The sequence below is a fragment of the Tachypleus tridentatus genome, chromosome 3, assembly GCF_004210375.1.
Source record: "Tachypleus tridentatus isolate NWPU-2018 chromosome 3, ASM421037v1, whole genome shotgun sequence".
Taxonomy (NCBI): domain Eukaryota; kingdom Metazoa; phylum Arthropoda; class Merostomata; order Xiphosura; family Limulidae; genus Tachypleus; species Tachypleus tridentatus.
The window spans coordinates 90,842,035-90,866,005 of NC_134827.1; the positions used below are offsets into that span (position 1 = coordinate 90,842,035).

Below are 23,971 nucleotides of genomic sequence, written 5' to 3' on the forward strand. Positions count from 1 at the left end.
AGCGTGTTTTAGCAAAAATTATATATTTTTGGATTCACAGTCTGAGCACACTAGCCACACTTGACATTTTTGTGCTTTTTACGCATAATTTTAAACTACAATTCTGAAAGATAAGGCGCTTGTTTCTAAGATGGTAATATTCACGCAACATATAGATGGGTTTGTACTAATGCTACCTCTGCATCATACCAACATCCAATAATGTGCACGTGATTCATAGTGTTTACATCAACACTCATTACTTTTTACAATTGCTAAAATTATGCTTACATCACTTAAGATACTTGTATCTAAGTTCAAATTTATGCACAATACCAAGAAGCATATATTGAAAACAAAAACAATTCTACTATTACTTTTGGCCATTAGTATGTAACCTCAGTTTCTTCCATGCTCAGGTACTGTCTTCTACTTTTCTTCCACGGTTAAGATAAACATGGAACCTATTGCTTCCAAACTTATGTCTCACATCTTTTGGTAAACTAGAAATTTATGCTCCATCTGCTGCTGAGAATCGAGTCCCAGAGCTTGGAGTTGGAACTCCGTAAACTCACCGCTGAACCACAGTGAGTACGTAAATAAAACGAAACCTTCTATATCCTTTAACTCTAAAATGTTAAAATGTATTAGTACATCCTTCAATATATTTGGCTCTGTCCAAACACGTATATTAAACACTCTATTAATATTAGTTGATGATGTAATTACCACATCATGCAAAATTTAGTAGCTTTACAATTAAATATTAGTTGGGGAAAGGAATATTTATCATCGTTAATCAATACATTAATGTAACGTATCCAGTGTCTTTTCAGAAAGTAACAAAACTCCAGAGTGGTTTGACCCATGTAGGTTGAACTTGATATATCTATTGCTATGTCCTAATGTTTTTCAAGATTTAATAAACGGTGTAGTATGAAGTAACGAGTACCCTTTGACTCGATAGACTAAAACAGGGAATTGGTTTTATGAATGTTTTGGAGACTAGAGATGTTTCTCATTAGAACAACTCATATAAATCAATCACATTACACAGCATATAAAATAAAATTGTTGAGAGTACTCACATTAGACTATAGTTTGTAAATTATTGACTGGCCTCGAGATGAGAAAATGTTCCTTTTCTCTCAAACCTCAATCTGGGAATGAATGACCTTCAGATGAATCACCTTCAAATTACTGATACAGGACATTAACTCCCGATCCAACTAGTCAAAATACGACCAACATTAAATCGCAGATCAAATTACCCGCCGGTATTTTAAAGTTGCTGCCCAATCTCAAACGAAATAATAATTTAATTTGTTCTGTACTATTCAATACACAGCTTGAAGTCTGTTGATTGATACTTTGTAACGTTATAGCAAGACTGATAATTTTCTTACTTTTCTGGCCCTAAGAAGCTATTATGGACTTTACTGAAATGTCACGCTATCAGCTGACCACGCTTCAGACCACACTGATATCAGCGTGGTGTTCCATAAAAACTGTAAACGTGTGTTTTCTGCCATATTCCCATTCTGAGAGTTCTAAATTTTTATGAACTTTTGGATGAAAATATTACTAATTAACCTGTATAAACAAATTTTACAAGTTCTTTAAACAGACGTGTACGAAATACTTACAAAACTTGGAAATACATTCGTCTGTGTATACCGATATCCATTTCCCAAAAGCATGACTTTTATGTATGCCTTAACTGGGTTACGCAAGCCGATATCCCTACTGAACAGCAAAGCTCTTGTGTATACCTTGACTATGTGTTATGTGCACTGATGTCCCTACCCTAAGTGTATAAGTTCTGCGTTCCTTGAATTTTGGCTTTCATAGCATTTTTGCACAAAGCTACCCAAAGCACTATCCATCCGCGCATACTAATGCCTAATTTCAAACCAATAGACGAGAGTCGCCAACTATTGAGCAACTTCTATCTGGTCGAGTAGTGGAGCATTCTGATAGCGCATCCACAGTTCCAAACTGCGGATGCCAATTTTAGCAGCAGCAGAACTCGAACGAAGGACCCTCAGAATCAAAGCTAACGACTAGACAACACGCGTATCTGTCATAACATTGCATTAGCAAAATCATATTTCAATTATAACGTGAGACTATACGCCTCTGAATATACAAATACTGAACCATGTTTGCGCCTTTTATATAACCGAAAAACCGATGATGAAATTACTGGACAGCTTTTATAGTATTATTTAAACACTATATAAAACTTTTCAACAATAGAATAAGTGAAAAAGATCTAACATCAGTTAAATAGGCTTCTGTTATCACTTTAGTATTAAACTAAAACATACCACAACTCTAAGTTGTGGCTTTTACATACAATAGTTCACATATTGAACACATCTATTATGTTCCCTGATGCTACAGATATCTATAATAAAAATTAGTTGAAAGTAGTATTACCTAATTATATCTTGAAAGCTAATTATTTACATTCATGATGACGATACAAATTCTCTTTGTTAACCTAAAGATGACCTCTGACCTCAGCAGGCTGAAATGATGTTCTCTACTTCATTTTAATTAAAAGTTTTAATACCCATAATATAATTAAGTAAATATAATTAAGTAGGTTGTTTAGCGATGTCTTTTATTGAAAAACCAAACAAACTCCTATATGAATATAACAGATTTTCTTTATAAGGCGCTCTCGTTCTAAATAGTACCTTTACCGTAAGTAACAGATGGTAAAAATACGGTAAGAAATGACAAATTTCATGCAGGGAAAGTTCGGTATTCATCAATGATGTGATGCACCTAACGTTTTGGAATGCTAAATGGCAGAAAACTGCAAAACAATATGTTCTGGTGGATATAGCTATAAGATTTGTTTAAGGTAAATATACAATTATAGCCCAGGATGTTTTTAACAATGGAGGTGTTTTGAAATTAGAAATGTACAAACTAAAAGAAGTGATATTGGTAAAGTGATTTTTACCACAACTATTAGGCCTATAATTGTAACTGAAATACACAGTGTTTTCATATTATTTATTCCTCCTATAATATTATAGCCATACTAAGTATAGATTAGCATAACAAGATCTCATTTTCAAAAGTTAACCTACTTATATTTTTCACCTGAAATTTTTAATATTACTGTTATAAGGTATCACAGAAGAATAATATTGGAAGACTAATCTTAAAACAATATATTTTTTTACTTTTTTATTAAAGTTAAACAATGTTGTGTTAAGCACAAAGATATTCAGTGGATTGATGCAAGGACTGAGCTATAGGTTACCGATAAGACACTGGAAGCAACTAAATTATAAAATATATGTATGTGATAAAATTAAACATTTGTGGAATTATTTGTCTAGCATATTGTAAAGCTGAAGGTGATTTATTGATGACATGTTAGTGGTTTCTGGTTACTTTACTTCCATTATCGTATTGTTAATAAAGTCAGTTTAAACAGTGTTAGCAAAGTAATACTTTGATCAGTTTATTAACTATCACACCTACAAATTGTAGCTCTCGACTTATTTCAAACGATGTAGCTTTACAATTATGGTATCGATTACATTCACTATTAAAGGGATTTAGGAAAAACACATCCAACCTATGGATGTATGAAATAGAAAAATAAACATGCAGAACTTGGGTGTGTTTTTTATAGCAAAGCCACATTGGGCTATCTGCTGTATCCACCGAGAGGAATCGAACTTCTAATTTTAGTGTTGTAAATCCGAAGACTTACCGCTGTCCCAAACAACGCTGTAGAAACAACACGGGTAAAATGTTCGAATAGGCTTCTTTGGAGAAATGTTTAAAAATCATATTTACCCTCTACAAGCAAAATTAAACCATATTGGAAAACCTTATTTAATCATTTATTCCACGCGATTTTCAAGTATTACTTGGTAATTTTACTTCTGTGGTCTAATAACATTTTTTTTCCGTATTTCACATGCTACGGTTTCAACATTCTAGCTTACATGTCTTTAATTATACGAAATGAAATTCCAGTCGGCAGTATTTCATAAAACAACTTGCGCTGTGTACAGAAAAAAAAAAGAGACATACAGAAACTTTTATATCGACCGAAATCATAGTTTTATAAATAGCAAAAATCGTTTTAGTACTTCTGTTCTACAGGTGTTTATACGTTACATTTCTGAAAATATTAAAATAAAACGCTTTTTAAACATAACATACGTTATTTCATTATATACCAATTCATATTTAAAACATTTTTCTGTCAGATTTTGGTCAAAAACAAAACATTTTGAAGCCGTAAGCAGAATGACAGTCATATCCCACGGTTCAGTCAGATAAAAGTTGCGCAATAATCAGTTGTTGAGTGCTGTTTACTAGCTAGCTAGTCATCAGATTGTGTTCTGATAGACAGCCAACTGTGTAGCTTTACGTGAAGCATCAAAACAAGCAAAGCGTTTATAGTGAGTATCATGAAGCAAAACAGCCGGTGTTAATAAGTGTAGTATGCTTATAATTAAATAATGGTTCCTGATTCGAAACCCTCTTGCACAAAAAATGTGCTTCCCACATTGAAACTACGGGCGTGCTGTAAGAATGAAGGCCAGATACCAATATTCAGTCAAACAAAAGCAGCCAAAGAGTTAAAATAGGTGCTATTGACTAGAAATTAGGGACAGCAATGCGAAGATCCAGTTATCCATTGTATCTTAGCGCGAAAATTGTAAAAACTGTTCTAAATCAGATGGCGTTCTGAGTTTAAATCGCGAGACGCAAAACCTTGTTATATAAAGCATCAGAATCAGGCCGCAGAATTTCACACAAACTTTATACATTTATATATTTACTTTATATAAATAAATATATATATATATAAATATAAAGTATGTTTATTTATATATAAAGTAAATATATAAATATATAAAGTTTGTGTGAAATTCTGCGGCCTGATTCTGATGCTTTATCTAAGCATCATAATAAGCTTATAATAAGTTTATATAAAAGTACACATTTAACTAAAACTTTGGCAATTATTTCGTATCAAATAATATGCATTAAAGATCTTTTCGGATTTAATAAAAGTAACCAATGTGCTCACTGTGATTTACACAACCATAAGCGTTCCCTAAATAGCCATCTGTTAAAGTTACATTGGTGTGAATACCGCATATAATATATAATATAAAGAGTTTTAAATAAGCAGCTAAAAGTTGTTGTAATTAAAGCAACTAACACGTAACTGTTCATTGTACGGTTTTGAAGCGTATCAGCAATACGTATTGCTGCACCATATGATTTTGAGGATAAGTACATTTTACCGAATCCATTATTTGTATGAAACGGATAAACTCTCATACCAGTCAGTAACCAGGAAAAACAATAACAATGAATACAGTTCGGATTTGTACTTAAACTGTTTAATTATTTTATTATGGTGGAAAAAATATGGACGTCACATTTACGAACTATGGGCTTCAGAAACGTCGACTACCCGATGTTAAATTATATATCCACATACATTCATAACAGTCAATGGGCGTGTGTTCAGTGGTAGAGAAAAACACTTAGGACGAGTGACACTATGTAATGTTCACCTGCGAATATCCGTCAGATAGATCGAGTGACTGGCTTCAACAATAGAATGTAATTTTTAAAACTGATTGTATATGGTGGCACCAAGGCCACGTTGTAGACATTTGTCTATTGTGAAAATTAAGAAACATCTGTTCCAGTCAATTATTGCGTTGACCTTCTTTAAGTCTTGAGGCTATTTATAACACTCTCTACAATTTTTATCTCCGATTTTTAAAAATATCAGACAGTATTTCCACTGCTTTATTACAGAAATAATATGTAGTGCCTTTATTGTTTTATTTTACAGGTAATTTTGTACTAGACAATGTTTGCAACGTTTCGTATTATAGGTAATTTTACGCTAAATGGTATTAGTATTGTTCTCAAATATTGATAATTTTGTACCAGACGATGCTTGTGTTATTTTATACAAGAGGTAATCTTATACTGTGTAGTGTTTCTATTACATCAGCGATAGCTTTGGACTGTTGTATATTAGGGAAAATTTTGTATTATATAATATTTGTATTGTTGGTTATTTTTACATTAAAGGTAATTTTTGTACTAGAATGTTTTTCTATTGTTTTATATTAGAGGTAATTTTGTACTAGATAATTTTGTGCTGTCTCATATGGCTGATAATTGTCTTTTATTTTTCTTACAGAAATGTTGAGTGAAAACACGTTATTGGGTTGTCACTTTCAAGGAAGACATATTCAGAGCTTTTATTACAGTCTAGTGGCAGATTGTTTTGATAGCTTGCTTTGGTTTGTTTTGAATTTCGCGCAAAGCTACTCGAGGGCTATCTGCGCTAGCCGTCCCTAATTTAGCAGTGTAAGATTAGAGGGAAGGCAGCTAGTGTTCACCACCCACCGCCAACTCTTAGACTACTCTTATCAACGAATAGTAGGATTGGCCGTCTCATTATAACATCCTCACGGTTGAAAGGGCGGGCATGTTTGGTGTGGCGGGGATTCGAACCCACGACCTTCAGATTACGAGTTGAGTGTCTAAACCACCTGGCCATGCCGGGGCGGTTTTGATAGTTATTGAGCAGATATGGAAGTTGCGTATTTTTTCATTCGATAAATAAAACGTGTAACGAAGTTTGGAGGTATTTTACTTAATCGATTGGCCCGGCATGGTCTAGCGCGTAAGGCGTGCGACTCGTAATCCGAGGGTCGCGGGTTCGCGCCCGCGTCGCGCCAAACATGCTCGCCCTCCTAGCCGTGGGGGCGTTATAATGTGACGGTCAATCCCACTATTCGTTGGTAAAATAGTAGCCCAAGAGTGGTGATGACTAGCTGCCTTCCCTCTAGTCTTACACTGCTAAATTAGGGACGGCTAGCACAGATAGCCCTCGAGTAGCTTTGTGCGAAATTCAAAAACAAACAAACAAACAAACTAAATCGATGAGATTTACTGATATCATTAATTTTTAAATTAACTATTAATATACTGAAAAATGTTTACGCATCCTGATCACTAACGTTGTAATGCTTAGTAGTTTCAGTGGAACAAAATCTCTTCACTCTTTATAATGAAAGTCACGTATGTCACAAAAAATACGATGATTACATCCGGTTGCTGACATAGTCCAATAAGAATAGAAACTTAGCGATAAGATCATGTAGTTTCTGATAGGCTGTGCTATTAATACATAATCAAACTGTTTACTGATAGTTTTGTACAACAGATATTAAGACGTTGTCACCTTGCCTACTGACACGTCTAATCGCCATGCTCTAAAACTGTGTCACGTGATCCCGATTAGGGAGGGAGTATAATGGTGCCAAACGCCCCAGGTTACATGTCCTGCATCCTTGAGTTGGACCGTTCTGAATATTCATAAGACCACCTAGCCTGCTTAGTCGAACGACTGCCGTAGGAAAGCTTTAATTTACGAGGGTCTACCTATGTGAAACGGGGAGTGGTGACCGGGTTACGCTTTAACTCACTTTTAGCCTACAGTTTAGAACGACATGCTCCTAATGGGAAACACATTACTTGTCTAGGTAAACGAAAAAAAAGTAATTTATCTGGATTGACAGACTTTCTTTTCGACGAAGACATCTAACATTGGTATTGTGAGTTGCATAAGTTGAGATTTGTCTGTTACTCATCACAGCTACGGGCATTCCTTAATGTGTTGCTGGCACGTTCAGTGCAGATTGGCTATAACCAGCACATGTATTTGATAATGCATCGCTGATATGTTAAGGGCAGATTGGCTACAAACACTAAGTGTATTTGATGTGTAGCTGGAACGCTCAGTGTAGTTTGGCTGCAAGCAGTAGGTGCATTTGAAAATGTGTCGTTGGCACGTTCAATGCAGATTTGCTGCAAGAAGTGCATGTGTTTGATAGTGTGTCGCTGACATGTTCACTGCAAATTGGCTACAAGCAGTAAGTGTATTTGATTTAGTGTCGCTGGCAAATTAAGTGTATATCGGAGATCGCCTACAAGAAATATATGTATTTCATAAGTTATCACTGGTATGTTAAGTACAGATTGTCTAAGGGTTAAAGGAAGTTGTCTGAACATCAGTAGTAACGGTCTATCGAACGCATAACATTATGAGATTATACGGAATTCAAAGTAAGAAATTTGCCACGCAAAATACCAATAGAAACACTATATAACCGTTAAATATTTTTATGAAGTCGGACAACGCATGTAGTACCCGATTATTTTCATAGGGACATCAAAAGGGAAGCCATCTGCAGTAACATAAAAATAAAATAATAAAGACCATTTTAGGTAGTATAGTATAATATAGGGACATAAGTTTTTATATTTACATTTTTTTACAGTGCTTTTTTTCATCAGGCATTCAAAATAAAGCAATATCAGAAGCCACCTATCGATGGTCTTGTGAAGTATAAAACTGATTGCTCCATCTTGTTATGCCCTCCATCTTGTTATTCTCTGCACCACTGCCCTTGCGGAACAGTAATTTCAAATTTGTTGGTTCCGCTTATTTTTCTAAGTAACCATCCGTACACTTCTCCCTTATCATTATTTAAACCACAGAGAAAGTTATCCAATCAAATCTATTATTTTCTTAGCGCGTGTCTGTTTATCACTTCTTTCTTATCGTTTTATTAAAATTGTTTTGTAACAACATAACTAACGTTATTTCACAGACCATTAGAAGCGGAAAGATCTCGGCTTCATTCACGATTCGGGACCCGCCACACTTATTTATACATGTAAAATCAGCATACATGAGAATTAGACATTTCACATCCAACTTCAAGAACAATGTTGCAAGTGGGAACAAACAAACTACATACACTAGTATAGTTTTGTTACAGTTTTACAACTTTGTTTTTGTATGTTTGCACCAAATTATCGTGGCTGGTTGAAAAATTAACATGTCACGTAGCAGAATGAATCCTAATTTTTAATAGGCTACTTCTAGCAAATTACAAGTGAATTATCACTACACCGCAATTTTTTTTGTACTTAAGCACAAAGCTACACAATGGGCTATTTGTTCTCTGCCCACCACGGGTATTAAAACCCGGTTTGTAGCGGTGTAACTCTGCAGACATATCGCTGTGCCATCGTGGGCGCATCGCAATTCATGAACAAAAAGTTACAAAAAAAATCTTACTTTGTACTAACCTGAACACGGTAAATTTACTACAGGGATAAAAATTAAAAGGACTGCTTCACTAATCCACCTACTTTTAATTATATGTAATTTGTTCATCATCTCATTTTTTAAAAGGACTTAAAACACTTTGGTGCAAATGAATACTAAGATTACGGTGGACTTAAAAATAGAGATCAAAATATCTCAGGAAAAGATACAAATATTAAATCACAAAAGAACAATGAAGACGACTATGTGTCTGTCGAATTTCTCGCAACGCTTTGCCCGGCATGGCCAAGCGTGTTAAGGCGTGCGACTCGTAATTGGAGGGTCGCGGGTTCGAATCCCGATCGCACCAAACATGCCCGCCCTTTCAGCCGTGGAAGCGTTATAACGTGACGGTCAATCCCACTATTCGTTGGTAAAAGAGTAGCCCAAGAGTTGGCGGTGGGTGGTGATGACTAGCTGCCTTCCCTCTAGTCTTACACTGCTAAATTAGGGACGGCTAGCACAGATAGCTCTCGAGTAGCTTTGTGCGAAATTCAAAATTATTCAAACAAACATCGCGCAATGCTACGTTAGGCGTCCCTATTAAAGCAAGCAGTTAGTCATCACCACCCGTCACTAACTCTCGGGCAACTCTTTTACTTACGAATAGGGATTGATAGTTACATTATAACACCAACATGGCTGAAAGAGTATGTTTAGTATGACGGGGATTCGAACACGTGACCCTCAGATTACGAGTCAAGCGTCCTACCTAACTAACTGGCCAAGCAGAGTCCGACAACAATGCGTTTAAATATATAAAATAATCAAGACATGTTGAAAATGCTATGCCTAGAATTTTTTACATGTAAGAGAGACAGCTGTACAGTAGTGACGGTGAAGACTATATGTAATTACAGCCGTTTTACACTAGGATAATATTTTAAAGAAATATCAACTTCGCAGTCCTTAAAACCATAAATAGTAACCAGTAAAATGCAATTGTTCTTATTGTTTACGCATGTTAATATAGCTAAGAAATATCATAATGTATTTGTGACATCATTTCTTAAAAGTTAAATTTGTTATCTTTTACTACAGCGAAATAATTTTTAAACAATGAAAATACAGCTAACCATTCCTGTACAGCAAATTCTAAAGATGTATCTTGCAAGAAAGGTCATGAAAAATGTTTATAATGATAAGATTAATCAAAACGTATACATATTTTACGTAATACACACATGGACAAAACAGTGGTTCTTGGAGCTTTCTATTCACCATTACATTATAAGACATCGTACCTTAGGAACACATTTAAATAAAAATTAGTATATAGACTCGACACATAGCAGCTGATGTAAGAAATGTCACGTGGACATAGTAGCTCAAAATCATTATATGGAACGATTATGACAATTTGTTTGCAAGTAATAATTGTTTGTTTGTTTTTTTTTTAATTTCGCGTAAAACTACACAAGAGCTATCTGCTCTAGTCGTCCCTAATTTAGCAGTGTAAAACTAGAGGGAAGGAAGCTAGTCATCACTATCCATCGCCAAATCTCGGGCTATTTTTTACCAACGAATGGTGAGATTGACCGTCACATAGTAATGCCTTTATGGCTGAAAGGTCGAGCATGTTTGACGTGACTTGGATTCTAACTCACGACTCTCGGATTACGAGTCGAGCGCCCTTAACCACCTGGCCATGCCGAGCCCGCAAGTAATAAGGACTTTATACTTCGAAATAAGCTTCATTTGTTAAAAATTTCTTTACTTATCAATCTGACATTCCGATTCATTAAAATGTTGTTTGTTTAACTCACGTCAAATTTTTCCGAAAATCACGTATATCAGATTTATTAAAGAATTATGCATACTGAGACTGGTTCCGACACAGAAACAAAAAGACCGCAGCCCTATCGAACCTCTCATCGGTTGTCAATAGTTTTGGTTTCAGTTTTCATCTTACCAGGACCAATATTTTCCAGATCTTGATACACTTTTTCCAACAGACGAGTAAGAGCTCAATAACTGACAAGATACATGTTATGTAGTAAGAAAGATTCATGTAGTTACACCAGGGGCAACAAGTTGAGTCAAAACATACTTTCTTTGGAATACTTCGCTTAACATGTTGAGCCACATTACATGAATAAATGTCACCAGAAAGTAGTTTTCTTGCTGAGAGACATCTCATGTGCTCGAATACATACGTACATTGTTATTTACAGAAGTCTGGTATTAATATACCATTATAAATACTCGTTACAATACGCACTGCATATTATAACTGTTCCATATATATTTTACGTCAAAATGATTAACTTCGTTTAACAGTACGTTCTCATACAAATGACAAATTAACATACGACACAGGTTTATAAAAGTCGGTAGTGCAGTTAAGTTCTAAAACTCTCTCTAAATTCTATAGTATCTGTTTAAAATTCTTCTATTTCATTCTACATTATTGAACCTCTCAATATTTCACCAAAGCCATGTCATCTATTATTTATTGTGAGGAGAAATAACTTAAATAAACTTATAAAATATGCAAAATTCATTCTACTGCCTGATGTCACTGGCCTCTTTCTTAATTAGTTTGCTAAATAAGCTTCAGTTTGCTTGTTTAAGAGCAAAGCCACTTTGAGCCGTTTGCAGTGTCCATCATATGGAATCGAACTCCGGATTTTAGCGTTGTAAATCCGTAGATCTAACGCCGTCCCACAAGCGAAGAGGTTAATAATCATCACTTGTCATGCGTAGTTACGTTGCATCATTTACCTTAATTTATATTTCAGTGGGTAAATAATAATTTCTTAGTTTTTGTACTAATCAGTATATTGAAATAGTACATACCTAAAGAAACTCATGATAGCTATTTGAAATATGTATCTCCATGATATACCCTCTAAATCAGTATTATACACACATGATGAAACTTAGATATTCTAATCGAAAAACATAATTTGTAGTACACAGCTGTACAGGACGACCGGTCTCTAAAACAGCTGTTGAATCAGACCTTGTTCCAAATTATTCAACTCAACTAAGATCTATTGAGACAGATTCACAAAACATTTTTCAGTCACAATTCTTTTACAAGTCAATAGCAGCTTGTAAATCACGACCTAGCGACTCTTCATTACACGGCTTCTGTATATATATATATCAAATAAGCACTGCTTCATAAATAAGAGCAAAGATATTCAGCGCAGACATCATTTCAGTGCAAAGCCTCACTTACACTTGATTATCACATAGATAATAGAAAGTATATATACATATTTATTTTATTTATTTTGAGAACATTAATACTAATTCAATTAAGTAACTTAAACTAAAACAAAATCAAATATATACACATATGCGCAGGTGTATTTCAATACACCAATAACAAGGTGAACTTGGGTCAATAAAGAAAGGACTTGTTTCTTCTATTTACCGATATTACTGTTACACTAAAGGTGAGGTTCTTGAGAAGGTTTAACTGCTCTGTTCACCGATATTAATGTGTTACACTGATACTGAGAGAACGATCAACTGTTATATCTATCGATATTAGAGAATGTCTATAAATATGAGTGTTACACTGAATGTACAGTTCTTGAGAAAGATTAATTCTTCTGTCTCCTGATAATAAAATGTTACACTGAATATGCAGCTCTTGAGAACGATGAACAGCTCTGTCTAGAGAAGGGTAACTGTTCTGTTCATCGATATCAGTGTTACATTGAATGTTCAGTTTTTCTTAGAAGATTCAACTGTTTTGTCTAACGTTATACGAGTATTAAACTGAATGTGCAGTTCTTGAAAAGCATTAACTGTTCTATCAACCGATTTCAGAGTGTTACACAGAATGTACATTTCTTGTCACGATTAACCCTTCTGTTTACCGATATTATAGTTTTCCACTGCATGTATAGTTCTTGGGAAGGATGACCTGTTCTGTCTACAGATATTATAGTGTAAGACTGAATGTACAGATTTTAAAAGGATCAACTGTTCTATCTACCGATGTTAGAGTGTTACACGGAATGTGCAGTTCTAGAGAAGAATCAACTGTTCTGTCCACAGTAGGATAACTGTGTTGTGTACCAGTATTAGAGTGTTACCCTGAATGTTTAGTTCTTCAGAAGATTCATTTGTTATTTCAACCGATATAAGAGTGTTACACGGAATGTACAGTTCTTGATAAAGATTAACTATTCTGTCTACAGATATAAGAGTGTTACATTCAATGTGCAGTTTTTGAGAGGATCAGCTGGTCTGTCTTCCAAAATTAGAGTGTTACAATGAATGTACAGTTTGTGAGAACAATACTTTTTCTGTTTTCCAATATTAGAGTATTTCACTGAATGTGCAATATGAGGAAAATTAACTGTTCCTTCTGCCAATATTAAAGTATTACCCTCTATGTACAGTTCTTGAAAAAGATCAACTCTTCTGTCAATCGATATTAGAGTGTTACATTGAAAGTGTAGTTTTTGAGAAGGAACAACTGTTCTATCTACTAATATCAGAATGTTACACTGAATTTCAGTTCTCGAGAAAGTGTTACAATGAAAGTACAATTCTGGTAAACGATCAACCGTTCTGTCTACCAATATTAGACTTTTACACTGAATGTACAGTTCTTGAGAACAATCAACTTTTCTTTCTACCGACATTAGTGTGTTACACTGAATGTACAGTTCTTGAGAACAATCAACTTCTCTTTTTTCGAATATTAGAGTATTTCACTGAATGTGCAATTCTTGAAAAAATCAACTTTTCTTTCTACCGACATTAGTGTGTTACACTGAATGTGCAGTTCTTCAGAAAGATCACCTGTTCTGTTTACCGGTATTGTACTGAATGTGCAATTTATTGACAGGGATCAACTGTTCTTTTTACCGATGTTAGGTTATGACACATAATATAGAATTTTTCTTAAGGATCAACTGTTCTGTTTACCGATATTAGAGTGTTAGACTGAATGCACAATTTTTGAGGATTAACTGTTCTGTCTACCAATATTAGAGTATAAGATAAGGTGTGCAATTCTTGAGAAGGTTCAATTATTTTATCTTCCGATATTATAGCGGTAGGCTGAATGTACAGTTCTTGAAAAACATTAAATTTTCTGTCTACAAATATTAGAGTGTTACACTCAATGGGCAGTTATTGAGAAATATTAAATGTTATGTATACCAATATTAGAGTGTTACACTGAATGTGCAATTCTTGAGAACTATTAACTGTTCTGTTTACAGAAGAGTTCTTTCTACACGATATTAGTGTTACATTGAATGTACAGTTGTTTAGAAGGATCAACTGTTTTGTCCTCAGAAGGATAACTGTTTTGTGTACTAATATTAGAGTGTTACACTGAATGTACAGTTGTTTAGAAGGATCAACTGTTTTGTCCTCAGAAGGATAACTGTTTTGTGTACTAATATTAGAGTGTTACACTGAATGTACAGTTGTTTAGAAGGATCAACTGTTTTGTCCTCAGAAGGATAACTGTTTTGTGTACTAATATTAGAGTGTTACACTGAATGTACAGTTGTTTAGAAGGATCAACTGTTTTGTCCTCAGAAGGATAACTGTTTTGTGTACCAATATTATAATGTTACACTGAAAATACAGTTGTTTAGAAGGATCAGGTGTTCTGTCTACCGATATTAGTGTTACATAAATGTACAGTTCTTAAGAATGATCACCTGTTCTGTTTACCGATATTACAACGTAACACTGAATAGACAGTTCTTGAGGAGAATCAACTGTTCTCTCTTCAAATATTAGAGTCACACTGAATGTGCAGGTCTTAAGGATGGGCTGCTCTATCTACCGTTATTAGAGTGTTATACTGAATGTGTGGTTACTGAGAATGATCAGTTGTTCTGTCTACCTATATTAGAGAATGTCTACCAGTATTATAGCGTTACACTGAAGGATTAACTTTTCTGTCTACCACTATTAGAGTGTTACACTGAAGGATTAACTTTTCTGTTAGAGTGTTACATTTAATGTACAGCCTTGAGAAGGATCACTTGTTCTGAGAAACGATATTAGGGAGTATTACAACAATTCTACCTGAATCTTCTTCCTCTGTTTCTTAAGGTAAAGTGACAACTAAAAGTTTAACACAATAGAAAATGCAGTGTAAATTTATATTTTTTCTTCCTTTAGGATAAACCTGTAAAACATATTACAACAGTGCAATGAAACACTCAAGTTTTTTATTTTTGTTGAATCACACCATCCGTTCGAGAAGAAGTCACATTAAGTGTTCCGTATTTACCTTCGTATTTACAAATCTTTAAACTTCCGAAGCTTCTAAATTTTCTTTTTGCTGCAAAACAAATAATGTTTCTAATCATTTAACTGTTTTCTTTAGTTAATATTTATAATAAGTGTTATACCTCTAGAATCCTTCTGATGGCATTTAACTAAGCGATTCACAAACGTTCAGAATTATAACACACACCTTTTTTAGTGCTTACAATTAATAGTAAGTCTAATATCAAAATCGATGATGAAGCAAGAAAAAATATGATGTTCGTATTCAAATACATAAAACAATACGTCAATGTTAAGCGACTTAGTATTCAAAACTCGCCTGATACTAGGATACTAAGTTAAAGTTTGAAACGTGGTTGTCTCACGTATTTGAATATATATGTAGGATATTTACGAAACGTTACTAGTGCTTGTACGACGGCTTTCTTGAAATTTATTTTAAGACGACGGAAGGGTAACAGCAGCTCTGCAGGGTTACCTTTTACCTTAAGCATGTGATTTGTTTTTCTTACCGCAATAACTGTGTAATGTATTAATTCATAGAATTTTTTTTCTCGATATAGGTGAGCACTTAAGAATTTTTTTTTTACAACCATATGTACAAAATTAGCACTGTCTATTAAGCTTAATCAATTTCGGTGTCAATTTCTAGAATGGTCCACAACTCAGGAAACACTTTGTTTTCTTTTAGCTTCTATTATTAGAGGTCATCAAACATTTTTATGAATTCGTAAAGATTAAATTATATTCCTCTAAATGTGACTTTTTAACAAATTATATACTTATTTACTTGACGTTGATTTTAATGACAAGAAAAAGAAAAAATAAATGTTGTTGTAATAACGGGCGAGAATTATTGGAATATTGTTTATAAAAAGCTAAACAAATACACGGAAACTAAAACAAGGAATAGATTGCATGTGTAGGTTTCGATGTGTTTAAGATTATATCTAACTTATTACATAACATCTGTAAGACAACCGCCTGTAATGTCAATACGACAGAAAGAATAATAAATTCTAATAAAAGGTAATAATAAATCTATGAAAAATATCACCATATTATACTCATTATATGCAACTACGATTTCATAGACTGTTAACAACAAAATAATAATAAGCGAGAAAGTAGACTTTCCATATATCATCTTTATTGTTCTATTCATTGAGAAACTAGTTCGTAACATACTTACCACCAACGGGAACCCCGTCCACGTCCTCGACCGCGTCTACGGCTGCGTTTCCCGGCTACTTCAGCCGGTATTAAGAGCAAAGTCATAAGTACCAACAACACTAAAAGCGTCCACCTCATTTCCTCTATTATCGCACTTCAAGGGCGGTTTGACTGCAAGCTATTCTCTCTCTCTCGGTGCCAAGAGTAGCTGGAGCAAGATGTCAAGTTTGCTAGGCGATCGGCCATCCACTGATGGTGGCCAGCACGTGGACATGAAAGGGAAGATACCTTAGGGGGGTGATCGACTTCCTAGTGGTTGCTTTTAAACAATATACCTCAGTTTCTCTACCAGTTCCATGAGAATGAGGTAACTGAGTACGCAAAGCAAGTTAGTTCAACTAATAGTTTAGATTTGTAGTGAGACGATAGGCTTGAACACCAGCGCCACCAGTTACCCAGGGAACAAATGAAAACGCGACAGCAGTAAGCAACCATTTATACACGTGACAAGCAGCGCGCACCTTAGTGACATAGAAACCGCAGCCCCTGAAATGATAGGGCTCGCTTTTACATTGTGGTGTTTGCTACCTCCTATTATTATAAGTACTCTACTAGCCTACGTTTTTGGACCCTACACTGCTTATGAGCAATGGGAATGCACGTGACAACACTTGGGTGTCCTCCCTTTAGCCCTGGACGTAGCGGGCCGACACAGAATGAGCGCTACTTCTCGCGGCTCACACCAATGAAACAAGCAGAAAACAAAAGCTTCCCGTCCCACCGGCAGTGGCAGAACAGCGGCATGCCCCACTGCGTGGCTCTCACGGTCACAGTTTCTTCACGAATTCGAAGCCAATAAAAGGCACCCGATCCGCCCATTGTGACCGGAGCCTCGAGCGAATCGCGCCCCCGCGTTCTGCATCACGGGCTATCCACAGGAATGAAATGATAGGGAAAATTAAACGAAATATAACGCTTCTTCATGCAGTTTAGAAAAGTGGTTTATATTTTACTAGGATACAGACAAGATGTAAGAAAGGGGTAGAAGATAATAGTCAATGTTCAATGTAACTAATAGGCCGAAACAAAAGAGAAATTTTAATTAAACATACAACACAAATGATATTTAAAAGCATCTAAGATATTAAAGAAAAAATGATCAATGTTTTATCTCGAATAGAAAACCATGCTGCTAAACCTTAAACCATACATTTAACCAATAACTTGTTCTGTAGAACCAAGTACCCTAAGGGTTATTGTTAACCAGTGTGGTAACTGCCATAGTTCAAAAGTTTGAACTAACTTTGCTGTGACAGGAAAGACAAACCGTACTCCATATTAACAACGTGCACACTTCTGAAAATTAATACAGCCTTTAAGTGAAACAAAAAGAGATATAGTAGAAAATGAGAACAATCGTTGTCTAGGTTTCAAGTTATTCAGTCACGTGCTAAAACTCAGCTAGGTACATAAGACATTCGACCAACAATGACATGGTGAAGGTAGGTGTTACATATTTAATCAATGGGCGAGGAAATGTCATTGGAACAAACACGTATTGCATAAATATTATTTGCTATCTACGTTTTCTAGTATCCCAGGAAACAAGATATTAGAGAAACGAAGAATTTATGCAAAGATATAAACAAAGAGCTTTACCTTCTGTTTACTTAGGGTGGAATGATGGTTGAAGTCATTGTAGAATTCCACACAAGCTAAACCGGATGTTAGTTAGCAGTTCACATCCTTTTCCTGATACACATATGAAACGTTTTATATTTGCTTTTGTGTCTAAAGAAAATAAAATCGCTAAAACAAAGTCTAAAAGTGTTTTTATTTCCACGTTTGTCACAACCTTTTTACTTTGAAATAAACAGTACTAGTGACTGAGTAAAGAAAACAAGAAACTCAGAGTGATTGGTTAAAGAGCTTAAAGAAATTTTATCTTCGCAATATTGAAAAGAGCTAGATGTAGATTTGTGGTTCCAGGGAATGAGAACAATCAAGAGAGAGAATAGGATAAGGTGTTACAGGTTCGCGAATTTTGAAAATCAAAAGGTCTGTCAAACATGCAAATTTGGCTGTTTCAACAATTTGGAAAATTGAGAAGTTCTGGCCTGTGGTTAAAAGAAATGTTTAATGTAATGGAATTACGAAGTACATTTATAGATTAAAGTTTACTGTAGTGATTGAATAAGCTAAAGGGCATAACAAGAATAAATGCATATAAACAGAAAGTAATTATATGTTTATGGTGTGTATGAAATCTTGGTTACAGAAATTTAAATAGGTTATGTTAAACAGAAATCAAAAGACTCATATAGGACTCAAATTTGTTCTTACACAATTGCAACATAACTTATGGGAATAGCGAAATGTAAAAGGAATAACATAGAAATTGGAAATCTTGAGATCAGAGAAAATATATATTATACCAACAGTCGTTTATCCTGGAATGAAATTATGCTGTTTCGTTTTGAAAACCAGATCTCTTCAAAAATGAAAGGTCTGTTTTTAGTGAGTTTGGCTTTTAATTAAAATATATCGATTAGAAAAACATAAAGGGAATGGCAGAAAGATAAAGTGCATTTAAACCAGAAATGTCTTAATATAACTTTAGTGTATGTATCATTCTAGCTTTTTACTTACTAGAACAACGTGCTTTAATTACAATAATAATAAAACACTGCACCAATTGATTGATGATACATTCTGAATTATGTTGATAACTGTTTAGGGTATTTTTAAAAAGCAAAATGGTGATAATTTGTGAAACTAATAATTATTAGTTTTGGAGTATAAATGTTTATATGTATTTTTGGTATTTAATGAATTTCGTGCATATATTACGTTACACTAAAAGTTGAAGAACATTAATATTAATAACAAATATTATAATCAACGTAATGTTCACGAAACCAAACGAAGTAATCATAGGTTGTAGTATAAGGTTTGAAAACAAAAACGTGCTTAATACATGTATCTATTTGAGATAGTGGGTGACTGCTGAGAATAGCCATTTCTAGGTGCCACTCATCTCCTCCTAGTTACCCTAAATTTCCATCGAAACAAATCTTGAAAGTAAAATTAAGAGGTTTGAAACATAAGAAGCAAAACCTATTGCTTTATTTTTGATGCTATAACATCTTATCATAATCTGTAATTTTAGTTATTACCAGTCTGAAAAATTCTCATGTTGCCTGAGATAAGAAAGACAAATACAATGAAAAAAATATTTGGTAAGAGCAAAGGATCCGAAACCACAAGAGGAGAATTTTCAACTGACTTCCCTTAAGGACTGCTCAATAATTATTGCGTCTGGAAACGTGCATGTATAATTTTTGAGGAACTAATTATTTTTGTTACACCTCATATTGTGATTCTAAGTTGTTGTTTTTTGTAAAGTAATGCTAACTGTAATAAAGAGTACATACATAAAGTAATGCTAACTGTAATAAAGAGTACATACATAAAGTAATGCTAACTGTAATAAAGAGTACATACATAAAGTAATGCTAACTGTAATAAAGAGTACATACATAAAGTAATGCTAACTGTAATAAAGAGTACATACATAAAGTAATGCTAACTGTAATAAAGAGTACATACATAAAGTAATGCTAACTGTAATAAAGAGTACATACATAAAGTAATGCTAACTGTAATAAAGAGTACATATATAAGATGTATATTTGAACATACATACGTGAATTTGTTTCCACACCCCTTCAGTTTTTTACTAGTTATTAGAGCAGGTGAATATTGAATATTTTAAAACATATTGTCTCAAAGTTATATCAAAATCAAGTATACAAATAAACTGAACACTCAAGAAAACGAGTTTTCGGTTTTGTCATGCCCAGTACAATGCCCTAATCTCTTTGTCGTCTGTTCGAATGCTAACAAAAATAAAAGCTTTTAACAAGCAGGTGTTCCAACACAATGAGAACAGCCTTTGTCCATTTTTTTTGACTTATTGATAGTATCTTTGAATAGGTAATGCACTATTTATTATATCAACATAACTTAGTTGATTTGACTATAATTTACGTAATTTAGCATTAAACGCTGTTAACTTCGAAACTGACCGTTGCTGCATTGAAAGCGAAAAATAATTAGATAACGAACTGTACTTATAAATTATAAACTATATCCTTAATTTGATTATCTTCCATTTGGTCAGTTACAATAACTTCTAATAGAAAACAAATTAAATAGAGTGTAACACTTTCAACAATGCTAGCACTTCCATAAATTATCATCCATACATTTACGATATATATATATTAACAATTTCTGTGCATTATATACAGAATGCTTTGTTCAAATAAAAAGTCACAAAAAATTTGTTTATGGGTTGGAAGATTTACAAGAGACCTTCAGACAAGTTAATCCAAACACGAAACTTTTCTTTCAGCATCTAAGAAACATACAAGAATTCCCCACCACAGCGTTATTTGCCTTACATCTGTAAGATGAAATACGCTTCGTCTTGTCGATCGTTCTCTGTTCGGTTTATTGATAAAAAAAAAAAAAAACTGGACAAACCGAGTCTGAGTTCACATTAGAGGAGAGTAACCATGTCTCTATGCCAAGAATTGAAGTTCGTTTATATAGAACGATGCGGTAGGCCTAACCTGCTCAGGTCCCGGAATATTCAATGATATTTCACAGCAGTCACTGGAGCAGTTATATACGCAACACTAGTCAATTGAAATGCACGTCACGTTGGTTAAGGTCTACATGCAGTGAGATTTATGGCGAAAAGTAAGGCTAGTTAGGTTTGTAGTGATGTCTTCATCCACTGTTAACGGAAGGGTTTTAACCACTTGTAGCTCAAATAGCCTAGGGGTAAATCCTATCAATACCGGAAAATATGTCACTTTAGTAGGCCAACATAAGCTAACATCTAATGAGATTTATATTATATTCTATGGTTTATTTTATGATAAAATAAACCTTCTACCTATGGAGTTTACACTTTTGACTTTTCTAATGTACCTATAACTTTTAACCAACAGCCAAGAACAAACCAATCTAAAGGTAATAATCTCCATTAACAACAAACATTTAATTCTGCTGATAAAAAATATTGATTACTCCAGTAAATAAAAATAAAAGAAACCAGTAAAAGTATCACAATTATAAAAACTAACATTTAATAATTAACACTTTATGTCAATCAGTCTCCTTATGTGTCTGTTTATCTTTCAAGAAAAGTTACAAAATTATGTAATTAATACTTCGTTCAGTTACACACTATATTATATAAGAGGAAACTTTCATTGCATTTTGAAAATACGGAATAGAAAAGCAAATAATCTAATGCTTATCTGTGATTTTAATTTTCTTGTCTTGTAATTTAAATGAATTCTTTGCTTATACATGCTCACAATGAATGATATTGACGTAGAGTGAAAGGAACATTTTTAAAATGTTAATCTTAACTTACTAAGATAAAACTATCAACGGTCAAAAGCAACAGTAATTCTTTTCAATAAAATGTTTTGATGAAATAAGCGTATTTGAAAGTATATGTTAAGTATGTATGTGATTTTTAAGTACTTTTTAACTCACCATTATTATTATAAGAAGCTCAGCTGTATCCCTTTGATTTGCTGGCACAACCTATGCTGACGAGCCTTGAATAGGGAAAACAGTCCGTAGCATGGGATGCTTCAAATCAGAGAATACATCAAGGCTCTAAGTCACAAGTTATATTTTAAATTTGACCATTGGTGAAATAAACAAAATATGTAATATATGATTTAAGCAATATTCGACAGTTTTAATACAAAAAGCTGAATTTGAAAAGAAATCAAATTTTGCAGAAGTGTTACTACATGACATGCAGAGTAGCAGAATAGATGTAATATTTTATCCGTATTTCACTCAGGAGCACAGTTTTGTTCTATGCCACTGCACCCCATAAATCAACAGCGCTGTAGCTCATAAGACAAATATATTTAGATGTATATAAAGTTTCTAGATATTTGTGAAAAGTATGAATCAAAAGTCTGTAATTTCAAAATCATACTACATATAGAGAATATTGTTGTTTTTTTATTATATTAGCAAATCATTAGTTATCTTATATATTCGTTGCTCTACTGCTTTGAGGGCACAATTGTACCTGGGAGTAGGTTTTGTAAATTCAGCAAATTAGTATAATTGATGATTTAACCTTAGCAAGATTAGTTGTTTTTAACCTGAATTTAATTACTGTTTTCTTTAGAAACATTTATTCTGGTAATAAACATGTCGGGGTGTGCGCGTAAGTGACTGAATTTCAGGTGAGAAACTATTGGCCGATCAATGTTATCAACTTTTCCTTTTTACTCGATATTTTTCTTGTTCTGATCAATTTTTGTCTTCAGTTCCGACTTTACTGTATCTTCAGCACTACATATTAACTGAGGAGTTTTAAAGGGTATAGCTGAGAAGGATTTGGACCTATTTATCTGATGAAACTGATAGATAATGTGTGTAAGACCAATTTAAATAGTTTTGTTTTTTGTTTTGTTTGTTTTTTTTTCATTTCGCACGAAGCTACTAGAGGGCTATCTGTGCTAGCCGTTCCGAATTTAGCAGTGTAAGAGTAAAGGGAAGGCAGCTAGTCATCACCACCCACCGCCAACTCTTGTGTTACTCTTTTACTAGAACTAGAATAAAGTTAGGCTAATAAACAACGGAGAATATATATTGGTGCCAGTCGGTAATTATAAGCAAAGACAATTTCAAAAAGCCTCAACCAAAATCAACAAGAGAAGCCCAGCAAGCTAATGGCAGGGTATACTAGTGTTTTTATAAAAAATTGGTAACTATTGCAAAAACCAACCTAGTTCATGATCGTATAGATACTTGAAGAACACAGTTGAAAAGCAACGATCATTTATATTTCTCTGTAAACTTAGTCTAAAACTTTTGTTAGTACTTTTAATGAGGGCGCTAGATCATATTAAAGAAAATTAAATATACAGACGTTTTTAAATGTATATGTCACAGAAAGGAATATCATAATCATGTGAACTACCCGCTAAGGACTTGGACAGTGACTTGATACTTTATTATGTTGAACTACGCTTTCGTTTTTTCCTAGCAAAAACTGCAGGAATTTCATGTTGTTTGTTTGTTTGTTTGTTTTTTGAATTTTGCGCAAAGCTACACGAGGGCTATCTGCGCTAGTCGTCCCTAATTAAGTAGTGCAGACTAGAGGGAAGGCAGCTAGTCATCACAACCCACCGCCAACTCTTGAGCTACTCTTTTACCAAAGAATAATGTGATTGACAGCACATTATGACGCCTCCATAGCTGAAAGGGCGAGCATGTTTGGTGCGACAGGGGTTTGAACCCGCGACTCTCAGATTACGAGTCAAACGCCTTAAAACACCT

At 34.1% G+C, this 23,971-nt stretch overlaps 1 protein-coding gene across 1 annotated transcript in view; it reads right to left on the minus strand.

Annotated features, from left to right (window-relative positions):
* The window catches only part of wg (Wnt family member 1 wingless), a 57,948-nt gene extending 40,948 nt beyond the window's left edge, over positions 1–17,000 (minus strand). The window contains exon 1 of the mRNA XM_076495594.1: positions 16,599–17,000. Coding sequence (XP_076351709.1) covers positions 16,599–16,717 — 119 coding nt within the window. The 5' untranslated portion in view covers positions 16,718–17,000. The remainder of the gene's footprint in view (positions 1–16,598) is intronic.
* Positions 17,001–23,971: the final 6,971 nt, after the last annotated feature.